This window comes from Triturus cristatus, chromosome 9, assembly GCF_964204655.1.
Source record: "Triturus cristatus chromosome 9, aTriCri1.1, whole genome shotgun sequence".
In the NCBI taxonomy this organism is placed as follows: Eukaryota; Metazoa; Chordata; class Amphibia; order Caudata; family Salamandridae; genus Triturus; species Triturus cristatus.
The window spans coordinates 675540013-675554449 of NC_140592.1; the positions used below are offsets into that span (position 1 = coordinate 675540013).

Here is a 14437-nt window from a genome sequence, read left to right on the forward strand (position 1 = left end):
GGACAATAGGTCTGAGGAATTATTTAATTGTAATGGTAGCTTATTCCACCATCGAATTGTGATACTAATGAAGTGGCTAATTTAGAATTTTTAACTCTGATTAAAATACATACACTTGACTAGTTTGGTGTAGAACAGCACATATGGGTTACTATAGTTGACTCTGTGACTAAATAAAAAAAAGTTCAAGGAACAAGACAGTGGGTGCACTTATCATTTCAGGTTATCTAATAGAAATCAATAGGAATTCCCACATTGGGTACTCATAGAAATAGATGCCAATATTTTAATTTTGTGAATTAGTGGTTAAACAAAATGCACAATTTGAATATAATTTATATCTACTGTATGAAGAAACCAATGTTCTGTAATTTTGTGGTCATAATTATGTTCTACTTTTTCCATTAACTTTCCCCCTCCTCCCTTTTATCCTTTCTGTAACACCCTACTTTATAGAGATAGTGTATATATATGATTTTGTTTATTTTCTAAATATGAGGCTTCTAAATGTGAGGTTCTGTCATACATCCCGTTTATGCAAATGTGTTGTGACGCAAGTGTCTGCACATGCCCCACATGCATGCTGAACATCTTGAAATACATTTTCGTTAATAGGAAACCCATCTCAAGATTGCCGTACAAATTCTTGCATGCATATTAAAGCACACGTTTGCATGGCTGTTGGAATAAGCATTGACAAAGTCAATCGCTACGAAATTTAAAGCCATGGCCTATTGGCTTGGTCAGTTGCAATGCTTGATTCATATTCTGTTAGCACTCCATGGGAGTGCATGTGTTTTCTTGCTCTCTCACTGCCTGCTGCGTTCCCGCCCCACCATCTCCATGTTGTCTCCCCATCCAAACCTTTTGTTTCCTCTTTCCCTCCGCCTGTGTTTTTTTGTCTTCCTTGTTGTTATTTAATCTTCCACACGCAGCTCCTCCATTTTCCCCCCACTTGTTTTTTGTTTCTCTTGCCACTTTGGGACGTTAATATTTATACGCCTCACACACTCAACCATTGTCCCACTCATCCTTTCAGGCAGATCCTTTTTTAAATGAGCTTTATTGAACGTTAATAGTGTTTTTTCAATATCGTTCTTTTTGTTTCTTTTTTGGAAGATTGACAAATGTAATTCGGTCTTATGCCTGCTCTGTTCTCAAAAGGCACTGTTTGCGCATATTAAGGGACTCATTACTATGTCAAGCGGAGGCAGTTGGAATCTTCCTAAATGTATCAGAGTGCTTCCGAGCGACTCGGTCGGTGTACAGTCTAACCGCCCGATTACGATGTTTGCGGTTGGAACATAAACCATGTGGTCATTCAGACTCGGTTCCGACCGACTAGCAGAGTATTCATGTCATTGTAACCACATCATACACCCCTATGGACAGCGTTTCCACCATCAGGATTACGATGTCAATTTCCAACTGCCTCTCAGCGTTGGTCTGTCCGACAAGGAAAAGCTGTTGGAAAATTACTTTTGGGGCCCGTGGCCCCCGCAGCCTACGGTTGATGGCCGAGTGGGTACCTAAGGGACCCCCCCTGTAAAACCCTGCACTGTGCCGCAAGCACTGTGGGGTGCCTACGACAGGGTGCAGGGTTTTCCGCACACACCCCTTTTTCCCCTTGTAGGCTGTGTTACGGCCGGTTGTCAAGCGGAACACGAGCTCCCACAGGGAACCATGGGACTCCGATTGAACTGTTTGGTCGCATTGTAATCCAGCAGTTGGAGCCACCAACCGTGTGCCGGTCGGTCCCAAGTCTGAGACGGTGTCGCTCAGAGGCAACTCTGCCCGTCATCGTAATGAGCCCCCTAATGTTTTTTTTAATTTACTGCCGCATGATGGGGTTCCGGCATGTTGAAACAGTTAAAAAAAATATGCTCTTGTATGCATCATCACACTACTCTTTTTTTCATCAAAGCTGTTCAGCATCAGAATAATCTTTTTTTGCCAATGCTGAGCAGCGCCAGACAAAGCATTAGCAAATCTTATAGACCTAAATAGCAAGGCTAAAAAGCAAGATGTAATGTCTTTTCCCATGTTTACTTTAGTAATGGGCCATGCTTTGCAGTGTGACTATATGAAGCTCTAAGCAAACGCAGAGGACACCATGAACTTTGGGTAATGTAAACTTTTCATTTCCGCCAGAAATATTGTGTGACTTGTCAACCACTTGGAGTTCATGGACTTGTCTATGGTTTGGGAGTGGTCCTACATCCCAGGTGGTGATCTCTCACTCACAATATGGACATCAGGCATGAATAATGGAGTGCAAGGGAAGAAGTGAAAACACTGTAAGTGAGATTTACAAAAAAGTCATGCAATGCAACGCAGCCCCCGTGAGGCTGCGCTGCGCGACAGGGAGGGAGCAGGAGAGCGCCATATCTTCAGGCTCTCTCCTCCCCTTTTCCTTGCACTGCCACTGATTTCAGCTGTCTTGTCCACGCACACACCTTAGCGTGTGTGCATTAGTCTAGTAGAGGTTTTGTACAGGAAGCATTGCTTTGCGCTGTTTACGCTACTTTGAGGGTGCTTTCCCATGCAAAACAAGTTTTGCAACCTCAGAGCAACATGTGCACCCTCTCTTTACCATTGCCATTACTGCCCCTGCCATCCTACCTCAGCCTCTTTTTGCTCCACACTCCCTATCAGTCAGGAGTGTGCAATTGTGCAGGTGTACAGCAGCTGTTCTTATCACATGTCGAGCATTTCCTCAGTGGTGTGGTCTGCACCAGTGCACTGCTAGCACTAGTTTAACTCGTTCCGTGCTCATGACGGAACCACGCCGTCATGAGCCACGGTTGCCGTGTGCTCATGACGGAGTGGTTCCGTCATGTTGCGGCCGTTGGCGCCCGCGCCGCCCACGCGTCGCTAATTCCCCGCCTGTGCGGGCGATTAGCGCTGTGGGCGGAGTCATGACGGAACCACTCCGTCATGAGTACAGCCCAACCGTGGCTCATGACGGAGTGGCTCCATCATGAGCACCGCGCCACCGCGCTGTCCCCCCGCACCCCCAAGCGCTGCGGCGGAATTTCCGCCGCAGCGAAGGGGTTAAGGTGACCACTGAACTGTGAGCAGCATCATACTGCATCATGTTTTTGAAGGCCGCAATTCAGAATTACAACGCTTTCAACGAATGCAGCACAGTGAGCAAACTTGCAGCACTATGTTATGTGAAAGGGAGAGATCAGGACAGCGTCATATCTACACGAGCACTGGTGCACAAACTGGCTGCCTAGCACCACACATACCGTTGGACCATAGTGCAAAGGTTACATGCATACTATTTGGCATAGGTTTTGTATATGAAGCATATCCTTATAGTACAAAACACTATGCCAATGCATACTTAAAATATTTTTCCTCCTTGTGTGTGTGCTGTACAGTGCAGCACACAGGCAATCTGGGAAAAGTTTTGAGCAATAAAAACAGTTCTCCTTTTCAACGCCCACATAGAGGCGACTTTATTTTTAGTTGCAACGCCCTGTCTATCATTGTTAGTAAACAAGGCTTCACCTCAAAAACCATGGGTGGTGGCATGGGAACACCCATGTACCCATGGAACACCCCCTTGATGCAAAGCAATGCAAAGCAGCAGAGGCACCAGTTTGCTTTATTTTAGAGAAACTTTCCAGTGCAAACAGGGGCAGCATAACCTCACGCATCCATTGTGAGTTTCCATCCACACAAAGCAGTCCAATGATAGATCAGTCCTGCACACACAGGGGCAGATTTACAATAACTGGCGCATCCCTGCATATCAGCAGGGATGCGCCAGTTATTGTGCGTCACGGCTCCGCCACCATGGATGCGCCGCATTTAGAATGTGGCGCACCATGGGGCATAAATCGACAGATGCATGACGCATCTGCTGCCGTAAAGGCGGCGCATTGCTGGAGTTGATTCGCAAGCGCGACGCAGCTCCAGCAAGGCTCGGGGTGCCCTATCTTTAAAAAGCTGTGTCAATCCTTACGCCTGCTTCAATCAGACGCAGGGTTTTGACGCAGCATGGCCTTAAAAGTGGCTAAGTGAAATCTTGTAGATTTCACTCAGCCACTTTTAAGAGGCGTTCCTGCGCCGGAACGCCCCCCCCCCCCTGCACCATAACGCCTACATGTGGTGCAGGGCTTTACAACGTGACGTATCTCCCAGATGCCTCACGTTGTAAGTACCCTGCACCATGGCTCTGGCTTTGCACCAACGCTGCAACACAAAAGTGATGCAACGGCGGCGTAAAAGAGGCGCAAGGGGCTTGTAAATCTGCCCCACAGACTCCCTCCACACTTACCCTACTGCGCCAGAAAGTAAATCCCAATTCAAAACTTTGCTCTGCTTTGCGTGTCTTTGAGTAGTGCAAAGCTTTGGAAATCTGGCCCTGCATTTTGGCTGGTGGAATGTGGTGGGTAGGAGTTGTAAGTTGTGTGGGTCATGCTGGCAAACTGTGAAATCAGTGCTGCAACGACTGACCATGCACCCACACGTGAGCATGCCACGCTCGTCTTCCTTCCCAGAAAACAATCCCAAAGATAGTTGAGGGCACTACTTAACTCAGACCCTATTCGTGTCACAGTCTACCTACTTCTTTGCATCTTAGACATGTATTTCTTTACAATAGTAAATAATGTTTCAAGTATAGGTATTCTGATATTTAGAAAATCATACAAAATAAAGAAACCTCAAGTTACTCATGTAATGTATGAAATCTGAAAATTCAGACAAAACGAGTACATTCCAGAGTTATATTTCAGAATCACATCTAACACTATAGTAATGATTCATGCAGGGTTCAAGAGATTCCATCCTGAATTTGGCTGGTTAGTACCACTTGGTGCTAGGCCTTTTTTCGTGGCTGCTTGCCTGAAAAGCTTTCTGTTATGTCACTACTGCTGGAAATGCGTGACAGGTGTAAACTTTCCCCTCATTTACCCTTTAACCCCTGTGCCATTGAGTAGAAGGATTACTATTTGGGCCTGTGGGATTTTTCAAGCGCTTTTATCTCTGGCATGTGATTGTCCGATTTGTTCTACTTTTTTTCAGCCTGCCGAATCGATACTGTTGATCAGACTTTCATTGAAAGGAGAAGGATGGGAAATGACGTGAAAAGGATAGTATATACATTTTGATTGAGATTTGGGCCTATGAAATTGCATAAAAATTGTTTTAACTGTAATATAGCTATTGCTCTTAAGATAGTATGTACAGAATTGTGCTCAACGCTTCACTGTTTTACCACCACTTTTCAAATACTTCTTATGGTGTTTAAGTCCCTATAGCTGCATGGATGGATAGGACCAGTCAACAAACTTGAAAATTATTAGAAAATGGAATGCCCCTTCATAACACCGATATTTGTGGGCCAGGTATATATAAATTATGCTGTAAAATGTACCAATGTGAACTTTGTTCCTTGCATTTTTGGAGCGATTTTCGTGGGGAACTATACTCTATTGGGCACATGCATCAATGTAAAAACCGGTCGCAAACGGGCAGATTCTCAGAATCTGCCCCTTTGCGACCGGTATTTTTGCATTTGGGATGCATCATCCCAAATGCAAAAATCGCAATTTAAGGAATCTCTACATTGCAATTCTTTAAATTCCGATTGCATTTAAGGAATCCCAAATTGAGATTCCTTAAATGCAATGCATGAAAGTTAAAAAATTCGCGATTTCGCTAATAGGGGGAGCAAATTACCATGAAGTTGAACTTCATGGTAATTTGGAAAAACTTTGAAAAAAGCACTTTTGTGCCTTTTTCAAAGTTTCATGTTGCGCACACACATGCCCTTAGAGCATGTGTGTGTGCAACATATGTGCACAGATCATTTTCAGGGGTGCAATAGGGTGTCATTTTGACACCCTTGCACCCTTGAAATTGCATGAGCAATTTGCGAGTACCTACTGGTACTCGCAAATTGCTCATGCAATCTCCAATTCATTCCTATGGGCCTGGAGGCCCATAGGAATGAATGGGACGGCATTCCTTAATTGCGACTTGCAATTTGCGAGTCGCAATTAAGGAATTTGTAGGAATCGCTATTTTTATAGTGATTCCTACATGCATAGGCTTTTGCAATTCCTTAATTGCGTTTCCTTAAAAATCGCAATTAAGGAATCGCAAAAGTCTTTGTTGATGCATGTGCCAGTTAGTTCTTAAAAGAAAAGTCTGGCTTTTTTGCTGTGCTTTGCTGTCTACATAGAAACAAGTATTAATGCCCCGCCAATGGGAATGTTCGCCAATTGGCACTGATTGAAGGCAGGTCTGGATGGTACTAGTGTTGAAGACTCAACAATGGCAATGATCTACTCACTTCTATGAAGCATTTTGAGCCCTGGCCCTTTTTTGTTTTCAGTCAATTTCAGCTGTCTTTTGGGAGACAGCATTGTAAACCATCTTCCACAGAGCCAATGCTTACTCAAGATTGGATGGTTTTTGTGTCAATCTCAATTGCCTCACAACTGTTTGTTGCTTTCAACATCAATAGATTGTCATTCTTCAGAAGCAGTGAAAACAAAATCATGTTTTTAAACAAAACTAGTTGTCAGTAGACTAGTGGTTACAAGAAAACTGAAGCTGAAATGTTGGATATACAACAATGTTATTGACATACTGCTATAAACAAGCAATGGCAATGCCAAACGGTCTTGGTTGTATGTAGAGGTAACTGAAACCTATTGGCATTGCCAATGTTTGCTTAAGTATTGTTGCCAAAAGTGAGTTCCTTTTCCATTAAAAAAGATTCCACCCAGAGTGGCAATGAAAGGCAAGGGGAACAAAACAATGTTTCATATGACCTCCAATCCCTGTATCATCCAGCTACTGATTCCTGCACCAGCTTTAGCAGAAGACTCCAGTCCTCCAGTCCCTCTGGCTTGGACATGTCCAAAAAAGAGAGTGGGGCTCTGGATGATCAGGTGATTGACCTTAATAGGGCCTGCAATAAGGGTCAAAATACCACCAATCGTGATTACATTTTCATACCATGCTGCCATGCCCACCCAAATCCACTAAGCTCTTTGTGGTATTGTATTAATGTTGCATATGAAAAGGGAAATGCACGTCTTAGTTTTGAGACAGTGTGAGCCCATTCAGCCCACGGCATAAGGGTCTAAGCCTTGAGCTCCTTGGGCTAGTCTTTTGACTCCACAGTAATCTCATAATGGGGGAAGTAATGCCATAACACAGGCAGATTGCTAAGTGGCATGACTACAGGGGAGAAAGGTACACATGCAGCCAGAATGGACCTTGGGACTTACCGAAGAGCGTGGCAATCACTACCACAAGCAGCTTCATCTTCGTTTGTACCGGATTCTTCTGCCACAATATTGCTTCCTTGAAATATCTGTAAAAATAAGGAGAAAGGGGATATTTTACTATAGGAATCAGTGGTTAGGGCAGTTGGGTTGCATGTCTACCATACAATGTAGGAAAGCCCGAAAATGTGGGCAATCCTCACACCCGAGGTGACTGTGTGGCCTCAGAGGAGCCCTCACAGCTGAAAGGAGCGTTGAATTGCAGTAAAGGAGAAGGACACCCCTATCTGGGGTACAGAGTGTGCACGTGTTATACAATTCTGTCCCCATTCAGAATATTTGTATTAATGGACATTGTCTGTTTTCTTCCATGCTATTCAGTTCCTTCGGGGTCATCTATTCCGTACTAGTCAGCCAAGCATTTCTTACAGAAAACTGCATTTACTTTTAAGTGCTAAGGTGCTAGGTGGAAGATCCAGAGAAGAAATGTCATCCTTGAATGAAAAGCAGACACAGGCAGGTTTAAAGTTGGGATGGCAAATGGTCCAGGATCACCAATGTTAGTTGGGTCAAGGCGACTGGTGCTAGACCCCATAGCACCCCGTCGCCTTGACCCAACTAACATCGTCAATCCTGGACTTAGGGACTGGCATCTGTGGACCCAGTTGGTCCTTCCTGGTCCAAAGGTTCACATCAATCCAGTATGTACACTAGGGAGTCCACAATCCCTATGGAAGCAGAGACGGGGAAGAGTCTACTGGGAACTAAAGGGCAGAGCTACAAAGCACTTTTGTAGTCGCAAACCCTTCAATTCCCAAAACCACGGGGTTTGTGACTGCAAAAGGTTTTTTTCTTTTTTTTAATGTACAAATGCCATTTTATGAGTTGGGAAATTCTTAAATATCTCATGAAAACGTTTTGCAACCCTTTTTGATTTGTAAATGCAAGGGGCATGAAAGAATGTTCCTCTGCTATTTGTGATTTGGAAAGGTATGTTTCAATTGTTTGGGACCATAAAGGGGGTTGCAAATCGTTGATCAGTAACTGATCCCCAAGTTGAGATGGATGCTAATTCACAAAGATAAGTAGATTTGCTTCTCCTTGAGGAAAAGCGTTGGTGGTGCACATGCGAAACATTTGTTTTTAAAGTAGCACTTGTCCCTTTAATGAACACAGACTGCTTTAAAAAACATATTTCCTGTTTCGGAAAGCCAATGAAGGGGCGGCTGTCTGCGGCCCAAACAAATGGCGTCCGAACTAGTGATATACTTCATTAATATTCATCAGGCAGGTATCTGTGGCCTCTGTGAATGCACAATTTGTGATGTGCTTTATTTGTACATAGGACTCACCACAATCTGCACCTCCCTGATTTGTAAATTGGAACAGTACATCGGGCTATGAGGCTTTAGGAGACAGGCCATTGGTGCCAAGACTAGCAGATGGGGGTCCAGTTGCGCCAGGGAATCCCTCAGGAGTTTAGGAGGAGGACGAGGCAGCAGTGCCATGCACCCCTCGTTGCAGGAAGCCTCAGAGTCCGGGTGAGCTCCTTTTAACAGGACTGGTGCTTCCGGGCGTCCGAGGAAGGCGCATTGAATGGAGCTGCTTCTTTTTGTTGCTTTTGTGTTTCAAAAGCTTGGGGTCTGTCTAAAGGGGAAGGCCTGCGTCCTGGGCTGCTTCTTGCTCACTGACTTGCACAACACAGAAATCAGACTCAACTGCCAGGGCAGAGAAGTCAGGAGTAGGAAGGGCGCAGGCAGGCTCTAACTGTGACAGATGCAAAAAGAACAATTGTTGGACAGAACTGTAACTGTAACAGAGACCACCCACAGGAGCAATTACCCTCAACTTTGAAGCCTTCTGAGTCACCAGGTGGGGGAGACCTACAACCTCACCGGGGTTTGGTGACTTAGTGAACTAATGCGTCCACTGCAGGGTCCTGTGTTCGACGTCATGGTCATAAGTCAAAATCCCGGCGGGTCCACTCAGTCTTTCATCCTTCTGAGGTCGATAAAATGAGTATCATTGGGTTGGGTAACAATAAACATTTGTTATTCAGCACCAAGATGCCAACAGGTGAACGAGCGCTTTACAAATCCATGTTATTTCATGTTATGTTTAGGGCCTCAATCACATGGTGTAAGGGGCTTGCAGCGCCAGCAGGGGGAAAGAGTGGTTTGACCACTTGGTGCCACAGTGTCTTAAGGTCTCCACATCCAGGTGCGGAACTAAGCTTGACAGTGCAATGAAGTCTCCAAACCAGCGGATTTTGACCCCAAGTGACCTTTGACTGTTAGTATTCATGCTTTTTCTCTGGACCCCGACAACAAGGTCGGGCTGGAAATAAATATCAAATATGAGGGCCAGGTGGTACTTTCACCCTACACAGGGTTCTCGCATCCTCTGCTTTGAGCCAGTAAGGGTGACATCTATGAGAGGGCCCTCATTGGGATGCCTTGCTACCTCAGGAGGAGGAAGGACACTCAATACAACACCCTTCACTTTCTTCCTAACCCCTCGCCCTGATTTTGAAATACAACGGGGCAGATTTACAAGTTCTGGCGTATCTCTGCAAATCAGCAGGGATGCGCCAGAACAGACGCGACACGCAATTCCCTCCCTGCATCACCACGAATGCGGTGCACCATGGCGCAAGGATAGGGCGATGCGTGTCGCATCCTGTGGCATAAGAGCGTCTCATTGCTGGAGTTGTGTCGCAAGCGCACCGCGGCTCCAGCAATGCTCAGGGGCACCCTATGCCTAACATGCTGCGTCACTCCTTACGCCTGCTTCAAGCAGGCGCAGGGTTTTGACGCAGCAGGGACGTAAAAGTGACTCAGTGAAATCTTGTAGATTTCACTGCATCACTTTTACGAGGCGTTCCTGTGACGGAACGCCCACCCTGCGCCGGAATTCCCACATGAAACCTAACGCAGGTTTCATGTGGCGCATGGCTTTACAACGTGACGCATCTCCCTAGATGCGTCACATTGTAAATAAGGCGCAACGTGGCACATGGTTTACGCTGCGTCACAGAAGTGACGCAACTGCGGCGTAAATGTGGCGCATGGGGCTTGTAAATCAGCCCCATTATCTCTTAAGGAGATAAGAGCACACTTATTCTGCTTGGAAGCCAGGTACTTCTAGATGGACACTGTACAAATGGTAGCACAAATAGCACAGTTGTGCATCGGATTGTGTTTCCCCAGGCACGAGGCACAGGAGCTATGAAAGCAGATGGAACTATGCGCATGGCTTGGAAAAAGAGTAAATAAGGTACCTGGAAGAAGTTGGAGGTTTACCGAAAGAACAGCAATAAAGAGCTCAGCCCTTCATAGAAAAAAGGTGATTTTAATCCACACCATGTAGGGAAAAAAGAAAGTGGAGAGAACTCATATGCACTGAGGGTCTGGTTCACAAAGGTGAACCTACACTGTTGAATACGTTTATTCTTTTTTTGCTATTCACAAACTACAAGTTAATCATAATTTTATGATCGTGGAGGGTCTGCAGTTGGGGCGGAGAACCACACACATCAAATGATAGGACATGCCTATCTTTCAATGTGCTGAGTCTCCATCACGTGTGTCCAGTCTCTGCAGTAGTAAAATTACTATTAGTAAAATTAAACTTGTACTTAGCGAATGACAAAATAAAAGTTAAACGTATACAAAAGTGTACGTTTGGCGTCTGGCAGAGTCTCCCAATCACCATCCCAGCTAAAATCTAATTTTCCCAAGCACTAGGCCATCAAAGTATTTAAGTGGTACACCAAAAACAAAAATGCTTTAGAAGGTCCTGGCATAAGCTGTCAGCCTTTGTTTAAAACTCGACAAAAAAGATTTTAGTGGTGGAATTGGTACATCCGACTACACTCAAACAAAATAAAAGAAAGTAGATGTTCAAGTGTGACGGTGAGGTAAGTAGCCATTTTGAGATTCACTGCCACCAATTCATAGATAAGCAGAACTTCTTCTCATTGAAGAAAAGCGACCAGCACCCAGGTTGAGGGCACCAGAGCACATGCTTCAGGGGTGAGTAAAGAAAGGAGGGCAGCATGAAGCCTCCTGTCCCATAGAAGAGGGAAATAAAAACTCACTCACGTCGGCTGCAAAAATAAAGATAGTACAAAAAATATCTTTCCGAAGAAATATTGGCATGTGCATAGTCCCACAAAGGCGTCATTCTGAGAGCGGCTGTAATTCTGCCATGCGTGCAAGTGGGGGTTTGCACAAGAATGGGAATTTTAAATAGTACAGTAATTTCGCGCAGTTTCTGTTTTTTCCCTGCGTAAAGTTCTCCTTAAATGTGTGGGCAAATACTGCAATACTTTCAGGGATAAAATCTGGTATTGGTGGCTATTACCCGTTCCAACCTGCAGAACCAGAAATGTGGAGGTAATATATTCGAGGAAAGCAGCAGTATTGGTATTTCCCTCAGTAGTGTTACTTTTGTTTAATATCACTGAACCTGCAATTAGGGCACAAACAAGTGCTAGAATAGTACATTACTGCCCACATTATAGTTACGAAATTTTTACTTTTACCTGGAGTTTTCGGCTAACTGGGTGAAAGTTCAGCGCAAGGTGAGGAATTACCATAGAACTGAACCCAGAAATGCCAACTCTACTGGTAATTTCTCATTTCTTAGTGGGCCTGGATGGGCCAACCTCTATTGGGCTGGATTTTCTCCACCACTGGAGTCAACAGTACGCCCTGGCTCATCAGTAATTCCGAGGGTGGGGGGGGGAAGGGGATGTGAAAATCCATCCTATTTCCTGGGCCACTTCTAATGAGAGTCCAGGGTAAAATTTAAGACCCTGAAGAGAAACCGTTGAGTAATGTGCCTATAGTTAGCAAGACAAAGGAAATTAACGGTGTTTTCCAGAAGTAATGGATTGCATTCATTTTAACCCCTTCGATGCGAGTGACGGAGCGGTTCCGTCATGCGCATCGGTTGCGCTGTGCGCATGACGGAACCGCTCCGTCACGGCCCCGCCTGCGCACGGAACCTTCAGCGCTGAAGGGGTTAAAATAGGTGCCAGCTTTCAGCAGGAGACAAAGAGCACATGAGTAGAAGATAATGAGGGGAACAAATGAACGAACAATTAAATCGAACTTATATCAGAGGAGGAAGATTTCGGACTAGTGCAGGCGAGAAAAGGTAAAAGGGTATCTTTAAATGTTTTTGACCATTACAATGGTGTAAATTTAGGAAAACAGTACTATATTTTTACACATATTTGTTTTATGCAGGGGGTTATACCACAGTGTTTTACAGAGACCTGCAAAAAATTACTTGTCTTGAAAAAGATAGAATGTCAAGAAAACCCATCGAAACGCGTCGATGCAACATATACATAATCCGTGGAAGTAATTGGATCTGTAGATACTTAAAGAAATAGTGTATCCAGGCCTAGATATTAAATTGTTCCATTGAATATGTTTTCTTAAAATGACAAAGTATATTGTCTAACTTTTTTCTTCTCTATGTTATGTATTGTTGTTCTATGGTACTACATGTGTGTGTTTTTTTTGTAAGGTTTTTGAATAAATTTATTTGAATTGATGGGATAAAGCATAAGTGATGATTTTTATGAAATACTGTAATATGTAAATCGGTTTTTAATCCAAAAAAAAATTTGTGATAACTTTTGGGTGTCATTATATAAAACAAAAATGTTGTAGTCTTGGTCTGTGGGAGTCTATTTTATGGGCTGTATCATTGCATTCACATAAATATATGACTCTCATGTAAGTAGAGCTTCTTGTTACCCGTATATCCAAGGAATTATTTGTTTTTTACTTATCCTTTAAATGGAACAGTGTTTGGCGAAAAATCTAATATTACTCAACTTGTGCGGGTACTGGGCACATGCACTCTTTTTTGAGGACAGGGACTTATTTTTATCATCAGACTTTGACTCAGAGCAGGAGAGAGAAAGGCAGAAAAGGTAGAAAGATGAAGGGAGAGAAAAAAAGGAAATCTGCAGTATAGTGAAAAAGGAGGGATGATAATCTACAAGAGATAGATAAACAGAGAGGAAGAGTAGAGAGGTGAACGACAGTGGCACGTGATGAAATTAAAATTAATCAGCCTTGCTATGCAGCACACCCAGGGGCATATTTATGAGAGTCTTGCGTTGCGTTTGCAACATGATACATGCTTGACACAAACCTCTATATCAGATTTTTTAAGCCATGCAAAGCCACTTTGCAGGGCTCTGAGTGGCTTTTTAAATCAGGAGTAACACAATGCAGCGCACATCTCTGCGTTGCGTTACTCTGCCCTGGGATGGCATTCCATGTTTGCTGCATGTTGAACGAACATGTAAACCTGGGAATGTGCCAAGATCCTACGCCTTCCCTGGGAATGCATAACAAGGAGAAATATTTCTGTTTCTCCTTCTTTGCTTGGTGAAAGGCAGAACATGGCAGGAAGAGCTCAAAAAGATATTGTCTGTAAAAAGAAAATAAGGTGAGAGGGAATTCAGTGAGACAGGGAAAGACAAAAAGCTGTGGCAAAATGATGTCAGGCAGCCGAAGCAAGGCTGGTAGCAGGAATAGGGACAACGCTTACCTGAAAGCCAGAGCCTCGAGAGAAGACCTGCCACGAGTTCAGTGAAAATCCACGGGAGCTTTATAGCCAGAGCCCAGCCCAAGATGGAATGGTAAATAAACCACTGAATGCTTGCACAATCGAATTTTCTTGGCTGTTAGCCTAAGCAGTGCATTAATCATAATGCAATGCTTAACTGGAAATAGATGATAAATCTACACACAATCGCTTCATCACACTGATACAATTCCAGTGATCGTGCCTACAGAATTAGTTTCAGTGTGACCGGATGCATGGTTTACACATCTTACTTTCTACATGTTGATTCAACTTTTAGGACCTGACAAGAGTTGCATGGTAATTCTCCAATTCCTGCAAGAAGTGCTAAATCTGGAGGAGAATCCGGCGATGGAAACTCCTCAATCTTAATGATAGTATCCTGCGACGGTTCCACCACTGCATGCTGTAATATTAGGCTGTAGTAGTCATGTAAAGCCCTCTAGCACCTATCAGGTCTCATGGCTTTAGGGAGCTTGCCAGATGCAAATGGCTAGACTTAAAAATGAATTAGACTCACTGGCAGAAGTGAAGAGTTTTACGTTTCTTGCCAGACGCCGCAGAGG

The 14437-nt window shown here is 44.1% G+C and overlaps 1 protein-coding gene across 1 annotated transcript in view; it reads right to left on the reverse strand.

Annotated features, from left to right (window-relative positions):
- The window catches only part of LOC146798477 (uncharacterized), a 36168-nt gene extending 22248 nt beyond the window's left edge, over positions 1-13920 (reverse strand). The window contains exons 1-2 of the mRNA XM_085625743.1: positions 13836-13920; positions 7260-7345 (exon numbers count right to left, since the gene is read on the reverse strand). Of these exons, the coding sequence (XP_085481869.1) occupies positions 7260-7296 (37 nt within the window). The 5' untranslated portion in view covers positions 7297-7345; positions 13836-13920. The remainder of the gene's footprint in view (positions 1-7259; positions 7346-13835) is intronic.
- Between the last annotated feature and the right edge of the window lie 517 nt (positions 13921-14437).